Source organism: Schistocerca cancellata, chromosome 2, assembly GCF_023864275.1.
Source record: "Schistocerca cancellata isolate TAMUIC-IGC-003103 chromosome 2, iqSchCanc2.1, whole genome shotgun sequence".
NCBI classification, from domain to species: Eukaryota; Metazoa; Arthropoda; class Insecta; order Orthoptera; family Acrididae; genus Schistocerca; species Schistocerca cancellata.
In genome coordinates, this window is record NC_064627.1 from 98,723,226 (window position 1) to 98,743,187 (window position 19,962).

The window sequence follows — 19,962 nt, forward strand, 5'->3', positions numbered from 1 at the left end:
CTCTAACTGCGCTATCTCTAAATTCGCAAACTGTCCGACACAACGTTCTACTCAGTACAGCACTGAAGAATAACCAACAGGCATAAAAACGAAACTTCCGACTGTTACACATTAATCACAGGCGTGTGCAGTGATACCAACCGCATTTCGCTCCAAAACACAATCAGCGAGAAACTACGAATGTTCCGGAATTTTTGAACAGACCTCGTATGTACACTCATGCTCATAAATTAAGGATAACTGCAGGATGTGGTTCCGCACAACGTGGGACTACACAAAACTGGCGCTCATAGCATAGGCACATAGGGAACACACACGACACAGATCTCTAAGTCCACGGTATCGGTGATAAGTTGAGAAAACCGTCCAGAAACACATGTGCTACGAAACGCCAGTACGTCCTGCGCAGGTACCCCGACATCAATATGGGACATGATGACCACGCACACGTACACGGACCCCACAACGGGTTGGCATACTCTGCATCAGGTGGTCGAGCAGCTGCCAGTGCCTGTCGGAGCTCCTGAAGTGTCCTAGGGGTTTGAAGACGTGCAGGGAGAGCATCGCAGATGTCCTCGATGGGGTTTAGGTCTGGAGAACAGGCAGGCCACTCCATTCGCCTGATATCTTCTGTTTCAAGGTACTCCTCCACGATGGCAGCTCGGTGGGGCCGTGAGTTATCATTCATCAGAAGGAAGGTGGGACCCACTGCACCCCTGAAAAGGCAGACATACCGGTGCAAAATGACGTCTCGATACACCTGACCTGTTACAGTTCCTCTGTGAAAGACATGCAGGGGTGTACGTGCGCCAATCATAATCCCACCCCACACCATCAAACCACCACCTCCATATAGGTCCCTTTCAAGGACTTTAAGGGGGTGGTATCTGGTTCCTGGTTCACGCCAGATGAAAACCCGGCGAGAATCACTGTACAGACTATACCTGGACTCGTCCGTGAACATAACGTGGGACCACTGTTCCAATATCCATGTACTGTGTTCTTGACACCAAGCTTTACGGGCTCTCCTGTGACCAGCGGTCAGTGAAATGCACCTTCCAGGTCTCCAGGCGAATAAACCATGTCTTGTCAGTCGTCTGTAGACTCTGTGTCTGGGACAACTGTTCCAGAGGCTGCGGTGAGGTCCCGAGCAAGGCTACATGCAGTACTTCTTGGCCATCTGTGGGCACTGATGGTGAGATATCGGTCTTCTTGCGGTCTTGTACACTGTGGACGTCCCGTACTTTAGCACCTGGACACGTTTCCCGTCTTGTAGAATCGTTACCATAATCTTGAGATCATACTTTGTGGCACACAGAGGGCCCGTGCTGCGACCTGCTGTGTTTGACCAGCCTCCAGTCGCCCTAGTATTCTATCCCTCATAACGTCATCAATATGTGTTCTTTGAGCCTTTTTCAACACACAGTCACCATTAGCACGTCTGGATACATCTGCACACTTACTCGCTGTACCGTACTCTGACATGCACCAACACACCTCTGCGTATGTGCACTGCTGCCAGCGCCACCGTGCGACGACCGGAGGTCAAATGCAGCGCATGGTCATACCCCGAGATGGTATAAACTCGCAAACCGCCCACCAGAGTGTTGTTTCACCACGTATCAGCATTATCCTTAATTTATGAGCATGAGTGTAGATGCAGATGTCTCCAGAGGATGAGTAATGTCTTGTGCGGTGTGCTGGTTCGTTGTGACGTGTGTCCAGTAGGGCTCCTCGATCTACGTTTGCCTTTCAGTGCCGCTTTCTTTCCAGGCTGTAATGGTGCGGTGAGGCATCCTCGGCGCTAGAGGCAACAATGGCGCCGGGGAAGCAGCTCTAGGTGCGTTACTGGGCAGCGGCGCGGGTCCCGAGAGAGACGGCAAAATTCCAGTGGCGGCGGAGTCCCCGTGAGAGAGACAGCAAAATTCCAGTGGCAGCGGCGTCCCCGCAGCGGATGCGATGGAGGTCGACGATGGAGGCGACGGACACGGCGTGCAGGTGCCCCCCATGGGCCCCTGCCTGCCGCCGGAGAACGCCGACCACTCCTGGATAGGTGAGCCAACCTCTACACACCTAGCCCTGTCTGTAACCACTCCTCCGCCACTTCATCAAATGCACTAGGTCATCTGTCAGAGGCAGCGAAGGATTTGTAAGAGCTGTTGAACGGAATGGACAGTCCCTGAAGAAAGGCTACACAGAACTCTACTGACAAACTTTTGGAGGTGTAGCATGGATCAGAACCAGAAAAAAGTCTAGTAAACATGGCCTCTAAAATGCGTACCCCAAGAACTATGAGCACTTGTTGGCTAGCAGAGATGTGTTTCACTTTAGCGAAGATGAACAAGTGCTCATGTCTCTCGAGGGAAGCGTTTTAGAGCCCATGCTTACTAGACTTTTTTTCTTGGATTGCTCCACAGTAACACCTCTGAAAGCTTGCGGTGAAGATCTGGTGCCAAACGCACTGTCGGAATCCACCCGTCTGCTTTGATCAGTGTCGTCCTTGTGTGACGTCACGAGTTTACCAGGCGAAGCATGTAAGTGACATCATATTAAATGTTATCTGTGGTTCTCTTAGTTTCTAGTGAAAAATGTGAAGATTATTCGAAATATGTTGTGGTTTAGGAGGGTGTGTTTAGGGAGGAACTGGGAGCACACGTTAAATTGTTACTAGAGAACCGAGTAGAACTGAAGGAAAAAAAATCGAAGCACCAAGAAGGAGTTGTGTGACATAAACGAAAGTTGGTAGGCTTCTGTCTACATATGAAACATGACGTCTATTCAGATGTCGCGACTGTCACATAAAAGTGGCGGTAGTAGTTCCACTTTGAGAATTCAAATCAGCTTTGCTTTAAATACACGCTGTAATGGTCGTTAGCGTCAGTTACCTTTCAGGCTGGACGTGGTGGGTTGATGATAGTCAACAATGTCTTTAACATGTCACTGAGTTTGAACGAGGAAGTGTAATAGATCTACGACCATCTGAATGTTCTTTCTGTGATACTGCAAAAAGGCACGGCAGGAGTGTAGCCACTGTATCATGACTGCAGTGATCACGAGAATGGACGGTAGCAAGAAGACCGCACTCCGGAAGGCCACGTGGAACTACCGAGAGGGAAGACCACCGTGTTTGGCGTATGGCTCTGGCACGTAGTGCTTCATCTGCAGCAGCAATTTGAGCAGCAGTTGGCACCACACTGACGCAACGAACTGTTAGAAATGGCTTACTTCGAGGACAGCTCCGAGCCACATGCTCAGTAGCGTGCTTTCCAATGACCCCAAACCACCACCAGTCGCCACTTCAGTGGTGTCAAGCGAGAGCTCATTGGAGGTCATGGTGTAAATCTACTGTGTTTTCAGATGAAAGCCAGTTCTGCCTCGGTGCGTTGGTTAGAAGGAGACGGTAATTTCCAAGAATGATTACCTATCGAAGTCGCGCTGTCCAAACGATACATATCGAACGTGCGATCCTAAATCGATCATGCGACTCTGGTGGCGGGCGTTACGAGTATGTTTGCGGTGGTCGCTACAGCAACATTGCAAAGGAGACGACTTACCTTACTCGTCGTCGGTGTTGTTATCATGTGAAAGTTCATTACGGTGGTCTGGATGGACAATTTGGAAGAGTCGAACCATGTGCTGTTCCTGATACTCGTTCGTTTTCCGCACTGTCCACAGTGAAATTGTAAACGGCATTTCAGCATCGAAACTGTTCTTACGAAGTTTTACACACTTCGCACGGCCACAGTCTACACAGTCCCTTCTTTCCTCGTCCGGTAGTAATCCATATTTGCGACTAAAATTCGAACAATTTTTTACACTGGATAAACATGGAATTAGGTTTTCCATGTGAGAGAATCCGCTGAAGAAACGTCAAGAACACGAGACTTCCCATCCACTAATGACATAAATCGTCTGGGATTCCCTAACAACCCACAAATAATTTGCGGAGGTACGTATGTAATGTACAGCAACTAAGGGAACAACGGGAAACAGATAAAAATGACGATCACAAATAACTGATCACAACACCCGCCACCAGAGTCGCATGATCGATTTAGGATCTCACGTTCCATATCTATCGTTTGGACAGCGCGACTTCGATAGGCAATCATTTTTGGAAATTACCGAGGAGGCCAGTTGAGGGCGTGAAACTAACATGTCTGCGTGTTAGACATACTGGGCCTACACCTGGAATTATGGTCTGGGGTTCGACTTCGCGTGACAGCAGGAACACTCTCATGGTCCCACGCTAACTGACTACAAATTTGTATCTCAGTCTGGTGATTCGACCTGACGTGTTGCCATTGATGAACAGCATTCCGCCGGCCGGGGTGGCCAAGTGGTTCTAGGCCCTACAGTCTGGAACCGCGCGACCGCTAAGGTCATAGGTTCGAATCCTGCCTCGGGCCAATATGTTTTGGTATCGCTGCCTCCCTTTAAGATATATGGTCAAGTTAAATATTCGATTCTAACTGTGTATTTTTTGTACTTTTTTATTTACACTCCTGGAAATTGAAATAAGAACACCGTGAATTCATTGTCCCAGGAAGGGGAAACTTTATTGACACATTCCTGGGGTCAGATACATCACATGATCACACTGACAGAACCACAGGCACATAGACACAGGCAACAGAGCATGCACAATGTCGGCACTAGTACAGTGTATATCCACCTTTCGCAGCAATGCAGGCTGCTATTCTCCCATGGAGACGATCGTAGAGATGCTGGATGTAGTCCTGTGGAACGGCTTGCCATGCCATTTCCACCTGGCGCCTCAGTTGGACCAGCGTTCGTGCTGGACGTGCAGACCGCGTGAGACGACGCTTCATCCAGTCCCAAACATGCTCAATGGGGGACAGATCCGGAGATCTTGCTGGCCAGAGTAGTTGACTTACACCTTCTAGAGCACGTTGGGTGGCACGGGATACATGCGGACGTGCATTGTCCTGTTGGAACAGCAAGTTCCCTTGCCGGTCTAGGAATGGTAGAACGATGGGTTCGATGACGGTTTGGATGTACCGTGCACTATTCAGTGTCCCCTGGACGATCACCAGTGGTGTACGGCCAGTGTAGGAGATCGCTCCCCACACCATGATGCCGGGTGTTGGCCCTGTGTGCCTCGGTCGTATGCAGTCCTGATTGTGGCGCTCACCTGCACGGCGCCAAACACGCATACGACCATCATTGGCACCAAGGCAGAAGCGACTCTCATCGCTGAAGACGACACGTCTCCATTCGTCCCTCCATTCACGCCTGTCGCGACACCACTGGAGGCGGGCTGCACGATGTTGGGGCGTGAGCGGAAGACGGCCTAACGGTGTGCGGGACCGTAGCCCAGCTTCATGGAGACGGTTGCGAATGGTCCTCGCCGATACCCCAGGAGCAACAGTGTCCCTAATTTGCTGGGAAGTGGCGGTGCGGTCCCCTACGGCACTGCGTAGGATCCTACGGTCTTGGCGTGCATCCGTGCGTCGCTGCGGTCCGGTCCCAGGTCGACGGGCACGTGCACCTTCCGCCGACCACTGGCGACAACATCGATGTACTGTGGAGACCTCACGCCCCACGTGTTGAGCAATTCGACGGTACGTCCACCCGGCCTCCCGCATGCCCACTATACGCCCTCGCTCAAAGTCCGTCAACTGCACATACGGTTCACGTCCACGCTGTCGCGGCATGCTACCAGTGTTAAAGACTGCGATGGAGTTCCGTAAGCCACGGCAAACTGGCTGACACTGACGGCGGCGGTGCACAAATGCTGCGCAGCTAGCGCCATTCGACGGCCAACACCGCGGTTCCTGGTGTGTCCGCTGTGCCGTGCGTGTGATCATTGCTTGTACAGCCCTCTCGCAGTGTCCGGAGCAAGTATGGTGGGTCTGACACACCGGTGTCAATGTGTTCTTTTTTCCATTTCCAGGAGTGTAGGAACGGTTAATGATGTTCGTGGATGACGCTGGAGTTGTCGTCCGATGTGTGCTCGATTGGAGACAGATCTGGTGCTCTAGCAGGCCAAGGCAATATGTTGACACTGTAGAGCATGTTGGGTTACAACAGCGGTATGTGGGAGAGAGTTACCCTGTTGCAAAACATCTCCTGCAATGTTATTCACGAATGGCAGCACGGCAGATCGAATCACCAGACTGACACACAAATTGTAGACACTGTGCGTGGGATAACCACGATAGTGTTCCTGCTGTCAGACGAAATCGAACCCCGGACCATAACTCCAGGAGTAGGTCCAGTGCGTCCAGCGGCAGACAGGTTGTTCGCTGGTCCTCAGCTGCCATCCTCCTAACTAATTGCGGCCATCACTGGCACCGAGGCAGAAACTGCTTTCATCACGAAACACAACAGACTTCCCTGTCCTTCAAAGGGCTCTCGCTTGCCAGCACAGAAGTCGCAGATGTCGGTGGTTTAGTGTCGGTGGGATGCACGCTATAAGGCGTCTGGCTCGGTGCTGTCCTTGCATTACTGGTGTAACCATTTTCGATCGTCCAGCTTTAGATTTTCCTGCTACAGAGCCGGTTTGACGGAATTTCGTGCTGTGGGTATTTGGAGGTCTGTCAGGGTGACGTTGGTTGAAATCCTCAACAAGACCTGTGTTCCTCTCTCGCGATCCAAGACAATCTCAATGCTTTCAGTTTGTATCAACGTCATCACCTCTCAGGAAGAAACACTAGTCATAACTTGAGTATGAATGAAGCTACGCTCATACGAAAGACACCATTTTTTTCTTGTGTAGTTCTTTACCTGTGTGATTCATTACATAACCCCGTTCCAACATGAAAATTACAAGTCGCATCCAAGATGGAGGCCTGCGAAAAGGACGGCCGTACTGGAATATAGCCTCGCAAGCAATATTCCCCCCTCCCCCTCCTCCGATATCACCATCTCACCCTACTTGACGTCCGGAATTACTTTTAATTTAGGGGTGACTAGACACTTCAACAAGAACAACAAACAACAGGATTTGCGTTGCCACAAGTTAACAAATAGCCTCTAGCCCCCTAATGTTACATCACTGCCCGTTCCCAACTGGCCATGGTCCATTGGCTAATGGAGATGGGTGCCTTCAGTAACTGCTTACACAACATTACTGATTTACGTAATTTATTGATAATAGTTCACTGAGAAACAAGTCTTAAAACACTTCATAGAAAGGCTGGTTAAATAACGGCTAATCAGGTAATAAAATGTCGACCAGTGACAGTAGCAAACAGCATCACTTCCAAATAAAAACTTACAGGCTCGTAATGGTAGAAAGGTACCATACAAACTTCAAAATTCACTTTCCTTTAATACGCAGATATAAAAACACATCCAAAACTCACAGTTAGCATACCTGTCAAATTCCATTATTTATAATCCGCTGAACTACAGCGCAGAACTAACAATTTCAAATCTGTCCATTGAGTAATCCTGATAACAGCAAATTATGTTCACAAATAATAAATATAATAACTTTATGACAACTCCCATACGGCATTGGCCACACTTGTACACAATTGTAAATTTCCTTGAAAAATGACAGTTACTGCTCAATCTCCACACAATTAAATAAACGAACACCGCGGAAGTCACTGAAGTTTAATACACGTACCGCATTCCACTGCTTTCTTGTCCAATATCATGATATCCTTATTGTGGGCGAACATGCTACAACACAGCGTGTTCGGGTTGGACCCACGCTGTCTTGTTTATCTGCCGTGCCAAAACACCCACAAACGACATCGGCCACAGCTCGCCGTAATTGCGTCCATACAACTGAAGAGCCCACGGCTTCCCACAGCAGCGTTGAATTCCCAAGCACCTCGGTTTCACCATCAGTTCATTTAGATAGAGTGCCAAAATTATTAATTCGCAATTCGGACCATCCGGACCCCAACACTCTGTCGTTCTGTCCTTCTCGCTCGCTACTTTCTAATCCTCCACTCCTCGTCGTCAGAGGGCCGTTCGGCGCCCCCAGTATCTCTGGCGAGGCCAACATCGACCTTAACACTCGCGGCCGGAACACAATCGTGCCAAAATTCGGCACATTGACTACAATTTTTTTATCCACTTATCATAGAGGCCGCTATGAAGCTATGGGACAATGTCCCATAGACTTTCCTGGACAATTTGGTAAGGAGTCTGCCAGACTGCATTCAAAAGTATCTCCAATCAGGAGAAGGCCTAGCTGTCTCATATAAAATGTATTATGCAAGATGACAGTAAGAAGAAACTGTAGCGTCTGCAGTGGAATCTATTGTAATATTTTGTTTGTATTTATCAAACGAAAATACTTTTATTTTCTTTAGTTTTTCTATGACTGTAACTGACGGAAAAAATTTAGTTTCCTGTCCAGATAATATAGCAATATGCCACAATTTATTTTGATCATTGGAATTCTCTTCCCACGAAAAATGACTTGTCATCCTGCTGCTGTCATCCACAGCAAACAAAATTCTACAGAACGGTGCTCTGATCGATTAGATTTGGCTTGCAAAATGCCTCCATTTTTCAGCACTGCTGATCATACCGACATCTTAAGGTGGAGAAGAAGTTTGTGACTGGTGGCAGTCGGGCGCCTGCCCTAAAGAAAACAGATGGCGGGCGACCTGCCCTACATGTGGCCCACTGACCCTCGGCATCATTTTTCTTAGAAAAGGGAATGACGCTGCCCGCTCGACCCCACCTCCTCCCCTGGAGTCACCGGAACTCGCCTGTTCCTTCCTCAGCTCATTATGCGACCCACACACGCAGCTGCAGAAAGATTCAAATGCTATTGCTACCACTGCGGAGAGGATTTTAAAATGGGAAACGACAGCTTAATTGTTACAATCACTGGGGCTGCTCATAATCAGCAACGATGCATTTAATCGAAAAAGCCTCAGGTACAAAAATCGAACGAAAGAAACGTAATAAAAATGAGACGAGTCAGTCCACAACGCACCAACGCATTTCAGAGAATATGAACACATTACAAAATAGCCCTCAAGGATCCAAAGTGAAAACACATAGTTGAGGAGAAACACATTAGAACAAGCACTCCACATGGCCGCTGTTCATGTGAAAGCAGTCTTCAACCCCTGTCATCACTGATGCCTTTCAAAAATCCCAGGCATGTTCTGAATGCATTCACAACCATCCATTCCCGTAGTTGATCGACACTGTAAACAGGACTGGAATACTCCAAAGGTTTTTATATACCCCACACAAAAAAATCTAACAGAAACTGGGAGGCCATGGTTTTTGCGAGTCACGACCAATAGATTTACTGTCGCGGGTTCGTGCTACGTACTCATATTCTCGAATAGGCAAATGAAAGTGTGCACTGTCATGCATGTAATACACTCATGCTCATAAATTAATGATAATGCTGATATATGGAGAAACAACGCTCTGGTGGGTGGTTTGCTGGTTTAAATCACCTCGGGGTATGACCATGTGGTGCATTTGACCTGCGATCGTCGCACGGAGGCGCTGGCAGCAGACCACATACGCAGAGGTGTGTTCGTGCATGTCAGAGTACGGTGCAGCGAGTAAGTGTGCAGACGTTTTCAGGCGTGCTAATGGTTGTGTTGAAAATGGCTCAAAGAACACATACTGATGACGTTATGAGGAGTACAATACTAGGGCGACTGGAGGCTGGTCAGACACAACAGGTCATAGCACGGGCCCTCCGTACACCACAGTGTGTGATCTCAAGATTATGGCAACAATTCCAGCAGACAGGAAACGTGTCCAGGCGCTACAGTGCGCGACGTCCACAGTCTAGAACACCACAAGGAGACCGATACCTCACTATCAGTGTCCGCAGACAGCCACGGAGTACTGCAGGTAGCCTTGCTCGGGACCTTACCGCAGCCACTGGAACAGTTGTCTGCAGACACACAGTCTACAGACGACTGAACAGACATGGTTTATTCGCCCGTGCCCGCAGACGGCCACGGAGTACTGCAGGTAGCCTTACTCGGGACCTTACCGCAGCCACTGGAACAGTTGTCTTTATTCACCCGGAGACCTGCAACCTGCATTCCACTGACCCGTGGTCACAGGAGAGCCCGTAAAGCCTGGCGTCAAGAACACAGCACATGGTCATTGGAACAGTGGTCCCAAGTTATGTTCACGGACGAGTCCAGGTAGAGTCTGAACAGTGATTGTCGCCAGGTTTTCATCTGGCATGAGCCAGGAATCATATACCAACCCCTTAATGTCCTTGACGGGGATCTGTATGGAGGTAATGGTTTGATGTGGGGTGGGATTACGATTGGTGCATATACAGCCCTGCATGTCTTTGACAGAGGAACTGTAACAGGTCAAATAATTCGGGATGTCATTTTGCACCAGTACGTTCGCCTTTTCAGGGGTGCAGTCGGTCCCACCCTCTTCATGGTGGATGATAACGCACGGCCCCACCTACCTGACATCGTGGAGGACTACCTTTAAACAGATGATATCAGGCGAATGGAGTGACCTATCCGGGCGGGATTAGCCGAGCGGTCCGAGGCGCGGCAGTCATGGACTGTGCGGCTGGTCCCGGCGGAGGTTCGAGTCCTTCCTCGGGCATGGGTGTGAGTGTTTGTCCTTAGGATAATTTAGGTTAAGTAGTGTGTAAGGTTACGGACTGATGACCTTAGCAGTTAAGTCCCATAAGATTTCACACACATTTGAACACATTTTTTGGAGTGGACTACCTGTTCTACAGACCTAAACTCCATCGAGCACGTCTGGAATGCTCGCGGTCGACGTATCGCTGCACGTCTTCAAACCCCTACAACACTTCAGGAGCTCCGACAGGCACTGATGCAAGAATGGGAGGCTATACCCCAGCAGCAGCTCGACCACCTGGTCCAGAGTATGCCAACCCGTTGTGCGGCCTCTGTACGTGTGCATGGTGATGATATGCCATACTGATGTGGGGCTACATGCCCAGGAAACAGTGGATTCTTTAAGCACATGTGTTTTGGGACGGTTTGCTCGACTTATCACCAATACTGTGGTGTTACAGATCTGTGTCGCGTGTATTCCCTATGTGCCTATGCTATTAGCGCCAGTTTTGTGTAGTGCCACGTTGTGTGGAACCACATTCTGCATTTTCAATTTATGAGCACGAGTGTACATCAGTTCGCTTTCACCTTAGGGAAGTCCATCCAGACAGCCGATTAGCTTGCGCATGACTGCAGTTGTGCATACTTTGTATCATGGAGACTATTGCTTTCCGGATGTATGTTTATTAGCATTATTTGCTTATTTCATTGTTGTCTACTCGACCCTTTTGTTTGTACCTATAATACTCAAATTCACGTGTAGGATAAAGTGACTTATAGCTTACATACACCAGGAGACTAAAATTTTTGCCCAGTGAAATTATTGTGTTTCGAGAACAGTTTGCCGCGCGGTATCAGCACAGCGGTCTAAGGCGCTGCAGCCATGGAATGTGCGGCTGGTCCCGACGGAGGTTGGAGTCCTCCCTCGGGCATGGATGAGTGTGTTTGTCCTTAGGATAATTTAGGTTAAGTAGTGTATAAGCTTCGGGACTGATGACCTTAGCAGTTAAGTCCGACTGGTCCCGGCGGAGGTTCGAATCCTTCCTCTGGCATGGGTGTGTATGTTTGACCTTAGGATAGTTTAGGTTCAGTGGTGTGTAAACTTAGGGACTGATGACCTTAGCAGTTAAGTTCCATAAGATTTCACACACATTTGAACATTTTTGAGAACAGTTTTCTGGCAGGAAGGAATGTGACTAATGCATCGATTGTGGTGTTGTGTTGTGCAGACATAGAGGCGATGGCAAAGTGGCCGTCGCGCGAGGTGCGTAACCGGCGCGTGCTGCCGGACATGGGCACCGAGGGCGTGTGGGTGCCGGCGCCGCCCCGGAGGGTCCACCCGGACTCGTTGCCAACCATCCCAGGTGAGGCGCGTTAACGTAGAAGTCTCACACAGTGTCAGCCAGGTAAACGGATTTGCTGCTAATACATCGTTTTATACACTATGTAACATATAGCCCGCCCGGTTGGCCGTGTGGTCTAACGCACGGGTTTCCGGGCGGGTAGGAGCGCCTGGTCCCTGGCACGAATCCGCCCGGCGGATTTGTGTCGAGGTCCGGTGAAGCGGCCAGTCTGTGGATGGTTTTTAGGCAGTTTTCCATCTGCCACGGCGAATGCGGGCTGGTTCCCCTAATTCCGGCTCAGTTACGCTATGTCGGCGATTGCTGCGCCAACAATTCTCCACGTACGTGTACAGCACCATTACTCTACCACGCAAACATAGGGGTTACACTCGTCTGGTGTGAGACGTTCTCTGAGGGTCCACCGGGGTCCGAACCGCACAGTACCCTGAGTTCGGTGTGGGGTGGCGGAGGGGTGAAGTGGACTGCGGTAGTCGTGGTGGGGTTGTGGACCACTGCGGCTGTGGCGGGGACGGAGCCTCTCCGTCGTTTCTAGGTCCCCGGTTAACATACAATACAATACAATGTAATATATGGTCGTATATGATTTCAAAGCTGGTAGATAATGTACAGACCACATTTTCACGACAGAGTTTGGAAAAATTTAGAGAAAAATTAGTTTTCATACATTTAGAAAAGTCATACGTGAATGTTTGTCCTCCTTGTAGAGATCTTGTTTATCCATGTTGCTATGCGTACCATAGATAATCTTCGTCTCTGCATAGCTCTGGGAAGCGCAATTAAGAAACTCATTCAGAATTCGTACCCTAAACTAACGTTGTAATAGTTTGTACGATCTTCTCTGAATGACTGGTCAAGGTGTATTCAAATATACAGTCAATGCAGAAGCTTTTTGCGATGCTCTTTTCTTATCAACAACGATCTGGCTAACAGCTGCGTGTGTTTCAACAACCACAGATAGCCAATAATCCGGAGAGCCTGACTACCATTTTTGTTCTCGCTTTAACTATTCAGGTCTTGAACATCACAGAAAAGTAACTGAACAACAGTTTACTTGACACACGAGACTCACGCTGTACTTTCGAACAGCTCCTTTTCGCATTTGCTACCTGGTAACAGTTTGTATTAGTTCCTCGTCCCTCATATACAGTTTAAGCAACCACAGACTACTTTTAGTTTAGGTACTTGCTCCGAAACGTATCTTCTCCATTCTTACTTCAATCACCTATAGCCACAGGTGAAGAAGCTTACTTTCGTTTGATTATCAGTAGCAACCACCATGTTAACTGCAACACGTTTCCACAGTTCTTATTTTTTACGGACACTATACACCTTCCAGCACTCACAAAACATTTGTAGAATTCTGATCATATGTAAATTTCATAGACAAAGACTGAAGCAATGCAATACAGCGAGCTTTACATATGCAGAGCTCAACATGGACTGAATTTTTTACTTTACAACGTTCAGTACAATATAGTATATTTTGTTGTTACAAGTACCGTTCGTTTTGGTTTTAAAATTGACTCAGCAAGTGAAATACAATTGTTGGTCTCTTCTCCCTTCGTCGGCCTTCGGCTGCTGGGCGAATGTTTCCGGCAACGCCAGGTGGTTGCGGTACTGCCCCGACGTGCGAAGACTGCCATCCACAATGTGTCAATTGCCGCACTATACATGAAACAGAAAAATCACAAAACAAACTTTTTAGGGTTCCATACCTCAACCTGCAAAAAACGGAACCATTATATCTTCGCTTTGTTGTCCATCTGTCTGTCCGACTGTTAAGAATCCTTTTTCCCACGAACGGGCGAACCTATCAAGTTCAAAGTTATGTCACATATTAAGGTCTATGACCCCTTGGGGGTGTAAACAATGTAGGCTTCTAAGTCATATTTTGATACTCGAAATTGACGCATCAAAACCTATAGTGTGCTTTCCGTTGACGTAGAATTATGACATTTGGCAAGAAGCAAGGTTTCACAGTACAAGTAAAGCAAAAAATTTGAAACTTGTCAAATTGTTATTATGTCACATAAAAATATCTTTTGCCATTTTAAAATACATTGCATTCATCACCTGTAAAAAGCATTGTAGACAAATATTACTCCATGCAAACATAAAATGTACATTGTAGTCACGTTATAGTTACTAGATTAAAAATGGTTTATCATATCATTGCTCTCTTCATAGGCAGTTCGCTTCTTTTTGTGCGTCCAGGCTAGTCTGAGGAACTACTGTAAAAATTTTGGTACGGTCTTGGAATTCCGTTAAGATTTTCGGTTTGCAGGATCCATGAACAATATATCAAAAAAGTTTTGCACCACCCCAGTTCCAAGAACTTCGAGGACAGACGTTGACTGTCGATATTGTATCACAGACACAGTCGCTTTGACTGTTCAGAGATATCACTAAACCCTCCCAAACATGTAAACAACCATGCATGAGCAGTGCCTATTAGACGGAGGGGGTCCGACAACCGAGCAGTACCAGTCATTCCATCAGGAAGGAGGTACGCGGCTCTTGTTGTCTGTAGTTCGACCATGCCTAGACGGTCAATGTAGCGGTTCGATTGCGTCCGCATTGTTACTTTGTGCCACGAAGGGCTCTCAACAAGGAAAGTGTCCAGGCGTCTCGGAGTGAACCAAAGCGGCGATGTTGCATGATCCGCAACTTCACTCCCGACGTCCATGGCGAGGTCCATCTTTGTAACCACGACACCATGCAGCGCTATACAGATGGACCCAACAACATGTCGAATGGACCGCTCAGGATTGACATCAACTTCTCTTCAACGATGAGTGTCGCATATGCCTTCAACCAGACAATCGTCGAAGACGTGTTTGGAGGCATCCCCGCCAGGCTGAACGCCTTAGGCACACTGTCCAGCGAGTGCAGCAAGGTGGAGGTTCCCTGACGTTTTGGGATGGCATCATGTGGGGCAAGCGTACGCCGCTGGTGGTCCTGGAATTCGCCGTAACGGCTGTACGATACGTGAATGCCATCCTCCGACCGATAGTGCAACCATACCGGTAGGATACTGACGAGGCATTCGTCTTCATGGACGACAGTTCGCGCCCCCATCGTGCACATCTTGTGAATGACTTCTTTCAGCATAACGACATCGCTCGACTACAGTGGCTAGGATGTTCTCCAGACATGAACACTATCGAACATGCCTGGTAGATTGAAAACGGCTGCTTATGGATGACGTAACCCACCATTCACTCAGAGAGATCAACGCCGAATCGCCATTGAGGGGTGGGATAATCTATACCAACAGCGCCTTGATGAACTTGTGAGTAATATGCAGCGACGAATACGGGCATGCATCAGTGCAAGAGGACGTACTACTGTGTATTAGAGGTACCGGTATGTACAGCAGTCTGGACCACCACCTCTGAAGGTATCGCTGAATGGTGGTACAACATGTAATGTGTGGTTTTCATGAGCAATAAAATGCGCGGAAATGATGTTTATGTTAATCTCTATTACAATTTTCTGTACAGGTTCCGAAACTCTCAGAACCGAGATGATGCAAAACATTTTCGATATATATATATATATATATATATATATATATATATATATATATATATATATATATATATAAATTTTTCGGTTTCCACAAATACTACTCCACCAATGGCTTCCCATCCTCCAGCAAATATACAAGTGTAAAAATCTCAACATTGCTCACAAGGAGAACACGGCAAGTGCCATAACCCGATTGGCCAGAAACATCGCTCAGTGGAAGAAGAGCCAAACTAAGCAAACACTTGACTCAGCTTACCAGTAAATACTCGACCGTTTCTGAGGAAAAGACGATCAAAGTTTACAAGGTACTGTAAGTGCTTTTAAAGAGGAAAAACTTTATCTGAAATATTTGCATAGTCGCTAACGTCACAGCTTCATCGTTCCGCAATCCGTGTTTGAAATGCGATGAATATTTTTATTTTTGTTTTTCATCTATTTACGCATGATATAGAAGATTATACCAGGAATGTTTTCTATTTTATACTGAAATAATGCTGTCCTGTGAATGAATTTAGAAAAAAGAAAAGAAGAAGCTATAAATGGATGAGAAAATTGTTTGAAATTGTTTTCGATGATTCATAAGCAATTGGAAGCGACAGAATTCGGTAAACTGATAAGTTATGCATGAATTGCCACGAAATTATTGACAATCTACAGCAGTATTAATGATCCTGAAGCAAACCTGCCTACTCGGCGATGCCTATGGCGTTCGGAATTTCTATGTTTCGAATGTTTCTCTTATCGGTATTATACAAGGTAACGCACCAATCTTTCCTGTAGAGTAAGCGTAAGAATGAACTGTAAAAATTAATGTAATAATTGATTTGTTATTTTCTTTCAGCGTTTGTCCCGCGTGTCTGCGGGGTCCGCTACATGGGTGCGTTGTCTCCATTTCACTCTATCGCGGGCTGCATCTGGGTGGATGTTTACGTATTTAAGGTCTTTATGAATTGTATCAGCCCAACGTTGCTTAGGGCGTCCTTTGGGTCTTCTGCCGATGACTTCAAGTGTGTAACCCGCCTTGGCAATAGAGTCATCACGGCCCGTAAAACATGCCCAAACCATCGAAGACGACTCTCACGCAGCTTTTCTTGGATCGGTGGAACACCAAACTGTTTCCTAATACTGTCACTAGAAACGTGATCTAACTTAGTGAATCCCGCTGTCCACCTTAGCATCTTCGTTTCCATTACACTTAGGCGGCGTTCTGTCTCAACTGTAGTCGGCCAGCACTCACAACCATACAAGTCGACTGGTCGGATGACAGTGCGACAGATTTTTTATTTTAAATTATCTTTAATCCTGCGGTCGCAAGTGACTCCGGTTGTTTTTCGCCACTTCATCCTGAGTTCTGGTGTTGAGCTCTTAAACTTACTCACACGAGTCAGATCTTCTTCATTAATCGTGATGGTTCCCATTTCATGTCTGTGCGATGTCATGTACTCGGTTTCCTTCGAAACCGTGTTGTGCCAGCCGGTCACTCCAGTCTTGAGCTAGACTCTGCAGATCAAGTTTGTTTTCTGCTGCCAGCATCACGTCGTCAGCATAAAGTAGGGTCCATGCCCGCATCAGGTCAGCTGTCACGGTGTCCATTACGAGAATGATCAGAAGTGGTGATAATGCAGAACCCTGATGGACGCCGGCCTTTGATGGGGAAGTCCTTGGATAGTCCTGAGGTTGTACGGACATAACTTCTCTTCTGTGTATAAAGTAACTTCTCCCAGTTAATAAGCTGTTCCGGCACATCATGCTGTCGAAGTGCTAGCCAGATGAGGCTGTGTGGCACCTGATCAAAAAGGCCTTTTCGAGATCCAGGAATGCTAGATGCAGCGGCTTCGCTTTCTCGTGGTGTTTCTCGACTGAGAGTCTTGCAGCATGAATCGCATCAGTTGTGCCGCAGTTCTTCACAAACCCAGCTTGGTTTCTGGAAATCTGTGTGATCTCACGGATCCTTTGGTCCAGAACACGCTCATAGATTTTCATGGCGTGGCAGAGAAGTCGAATTGGACGGTAGTTGGTGCACTCAGCGGGATTTCCCTTGTTATTAAAGACAGGCACGGTGATACTCTGCTGCCAATCAGTTGGTGTTTGTCCCTCGTCAATGATCTTGTTGAAGAGTTCCTTTAGCCATTCGGCTGCCTTCCAATGATGGAAACACCATAGCTCTGATGGAAGGTCGTCTGGGCAGGTGGCCTTCCCAGTCTTGACCTCTTCGACTGCAATTTCTATTACGGGCTTGCGCCATCGTTCTCTGGCCCTCTTACAGTCAACTAGCAGATGACCGATCTCATCACTGACTCCGTAGAACTGATGACATCTTCTGAATTGCGATGTCTTGCTTTAGAGAGTCAATATAAGTGCCGCTCTCCTTCACGTGTGTCAAGTTTTGCGTATGGATCAGCATAACGTGAGGATATGGTTGCTGCTATAGCCTGTTTTGCATCTCTAATAATTGATATAAGAATGAAATGTAAGACGTTTCTTGTAGTGGCCATTTTCGGAGAAGCTCTATATAAATTGCAGTTGTTTCAATGCATGCTGCACATCGAAATTTTTATTTTTATTTATGCACCCAGACCCCTTTCGCCTTTTTTACAAGGCATCTTCAGTGGGTGTCCTGAAATATTACACGATTTGTTCTTTTTACACATAGGTTATATTTTCACATCTAGGTTATGGATTTAAAAACAGTTCCTTAACGTTTTTTTACGAAATGAAAAGGTACTTACAGGTAACTTGCTTAGATGCAGTGAATTAGAAGTTACTTGTAAGTACCTTTCCATTTCGTAAAAAAAAAAAAAAAAAAAAAAAAAAAAAAATTCAGGACAACCACTGAAGATGCCTCGTAAAAAAGGCAAAAGGGGTCTGGGTGCATAAATAAAAATAAAAATTTCGATGTGCAGCATGCAAAAGGCATTTTCTTTGAAATGTAAGAATATGACAATTTTAAAAAAAAGATTAAAACTTTTGGCAAAAAATATTGATCTAGTAACCTTCCACAGACATGGGCCGATAAATCAAAGAAATGTAATAAAATAAAGTAAATAATAACACTAACTGTATTTCTAACGTGGCAGGCAAAAGTACGAGGCCGCGACGCTAGTCAGTGTGCCAGAATTTCAGCTGAGACCAGCCTGCGTTTTCTCGGTAACAGTCAAGTATCTAGGGATATGCCGAGACTCGTATTCGGTTGATTCCTCTTCCACTGAGCGAAGTTTCTGCGAAATCGGGTTATGGCGCCTGCCGTGTTCTCCTCGTGAGTGTGTGGCTTACCACTATCTAGCCCCGGGTGTTAATTAGTACTTTACGATACTCCCCCCGTAACGCAGCCAGCGAGCACAGTATCGTATAGTACAGTACGGTACAGTATCCCGGCGTTGCAGAGGCGGTGGGCGCGCGGCTGACGGCGCACCAGACGCTGAGCAGCGTGCGGCAGATGCGGCGCTTCCGGCAGATCGGCGTGCCGCGCGACTCGCTGGACCTGGCGCTCAGCGCCAACTACGACCACGCGCGCGAGCTCTTCCCCGAGAAGTGCGACGTGCTGCTGCAGCCCGAGACGCTGGGCGTCGCGACGTGGCGCAAGGACCGCAACGTGCGGCTGGAGCTGGTGCCGCAGCCGCCGTTCCGCGGGCACCCGCTCAACCACGGCGGCGTGCCGCAGCGGCCCAACCCGCACAGCAAGCGCGGCGGCTCCTTCAACCCGCACCACCCCAAGTCCAAGGACGGCTACACGCGCACGCCCTTCGGCTCCTTCTACGCCCACTGAGCGCGGGCGGGCGGCGCGCCGCTCCCCCCACACCTTGTTGTACCAAATCCACCGTCTGCCGCAATACACGCCTCTCTGTTTCGTCTTCATTGTTCTACACTTTGCATCACCAGTTGCCTAGTCGATTGCTCCCATAATCTGTGGTTACTTTGGCCCAACTTTTACCTGTCTTTTTATATGTGGCAAGAAAGCAAAGTATAGAGGCAGAGAGACAATTACGAGTACACTTTTCTAGTACTATGTTGTGCAAAATTTTTACCGTCAGTTAAAAAAAATAGATCACGTCTGTTGCTGTGGTACCATAAGAAATGTACGCCAGTGTTACCCTCACTAAGGGATAATTTGTGTTGTGGCATATCAAGACAGCCACGCCACTCGGAAGTAGCCGAAATGCACGCGTTACACACGCCGGCTGGCGTGATGTCTGAAACAGGATACGTAATGAATGCTATAAAGAAAAGTACGTAGCTTCTGTAATACTTAACTTTAATCCATCATTTGTATACAGCATTCTTGATGATACAAGTGAGACTCTCTCTAGATATGGTTAATGGCGCCTTGCTAGGTCGTAGCCATGGACTTAGCTGAAGGCTATTCTAACTATCTCTCGGCAAATGAGAGAAAGGCTTCGTCAGCGTAGTCGCTAGCAACGTCGTCGTACAACTGGGGCGAGTGCTAGTCAGTCTCTCTAGACCTGCCGTGTGGTGGCGCTCGGTCTGCAATTACTGACAGTGGCGACACGCGGGTCCGACATGTACTAATGGACCGTGGC

At 47.6% G+C, this 19,962-nt stretch overlaps 1 protein-coding gene across 1 annotated transcript; it reads left to right on the forward strand.

Annotated features, from left to right (window-relative positions):
- The first annotated feature begins 1,959 nt into the window (after window positions 1–1,959).
- LOC126151172 (uncharacterized) lies at window positions 1,960–19,190 on the forward strand. The gene is made up of 3 exons (XM_049915925.1): window positions 1,960–2,053; window positions 11,759–11,893; window positions 18,808–19,190. Exons 1-3 carry the CDS (start codon window positions 1,960–1,962, stop codon window positions 19,188–19,190), a joined length of 612 nt encoding a protein of 203 aa, XP_049771882.1.
- The last annotated feature ends 772 nt before the right edge of the window (window positions 19,191–19,962 follow it).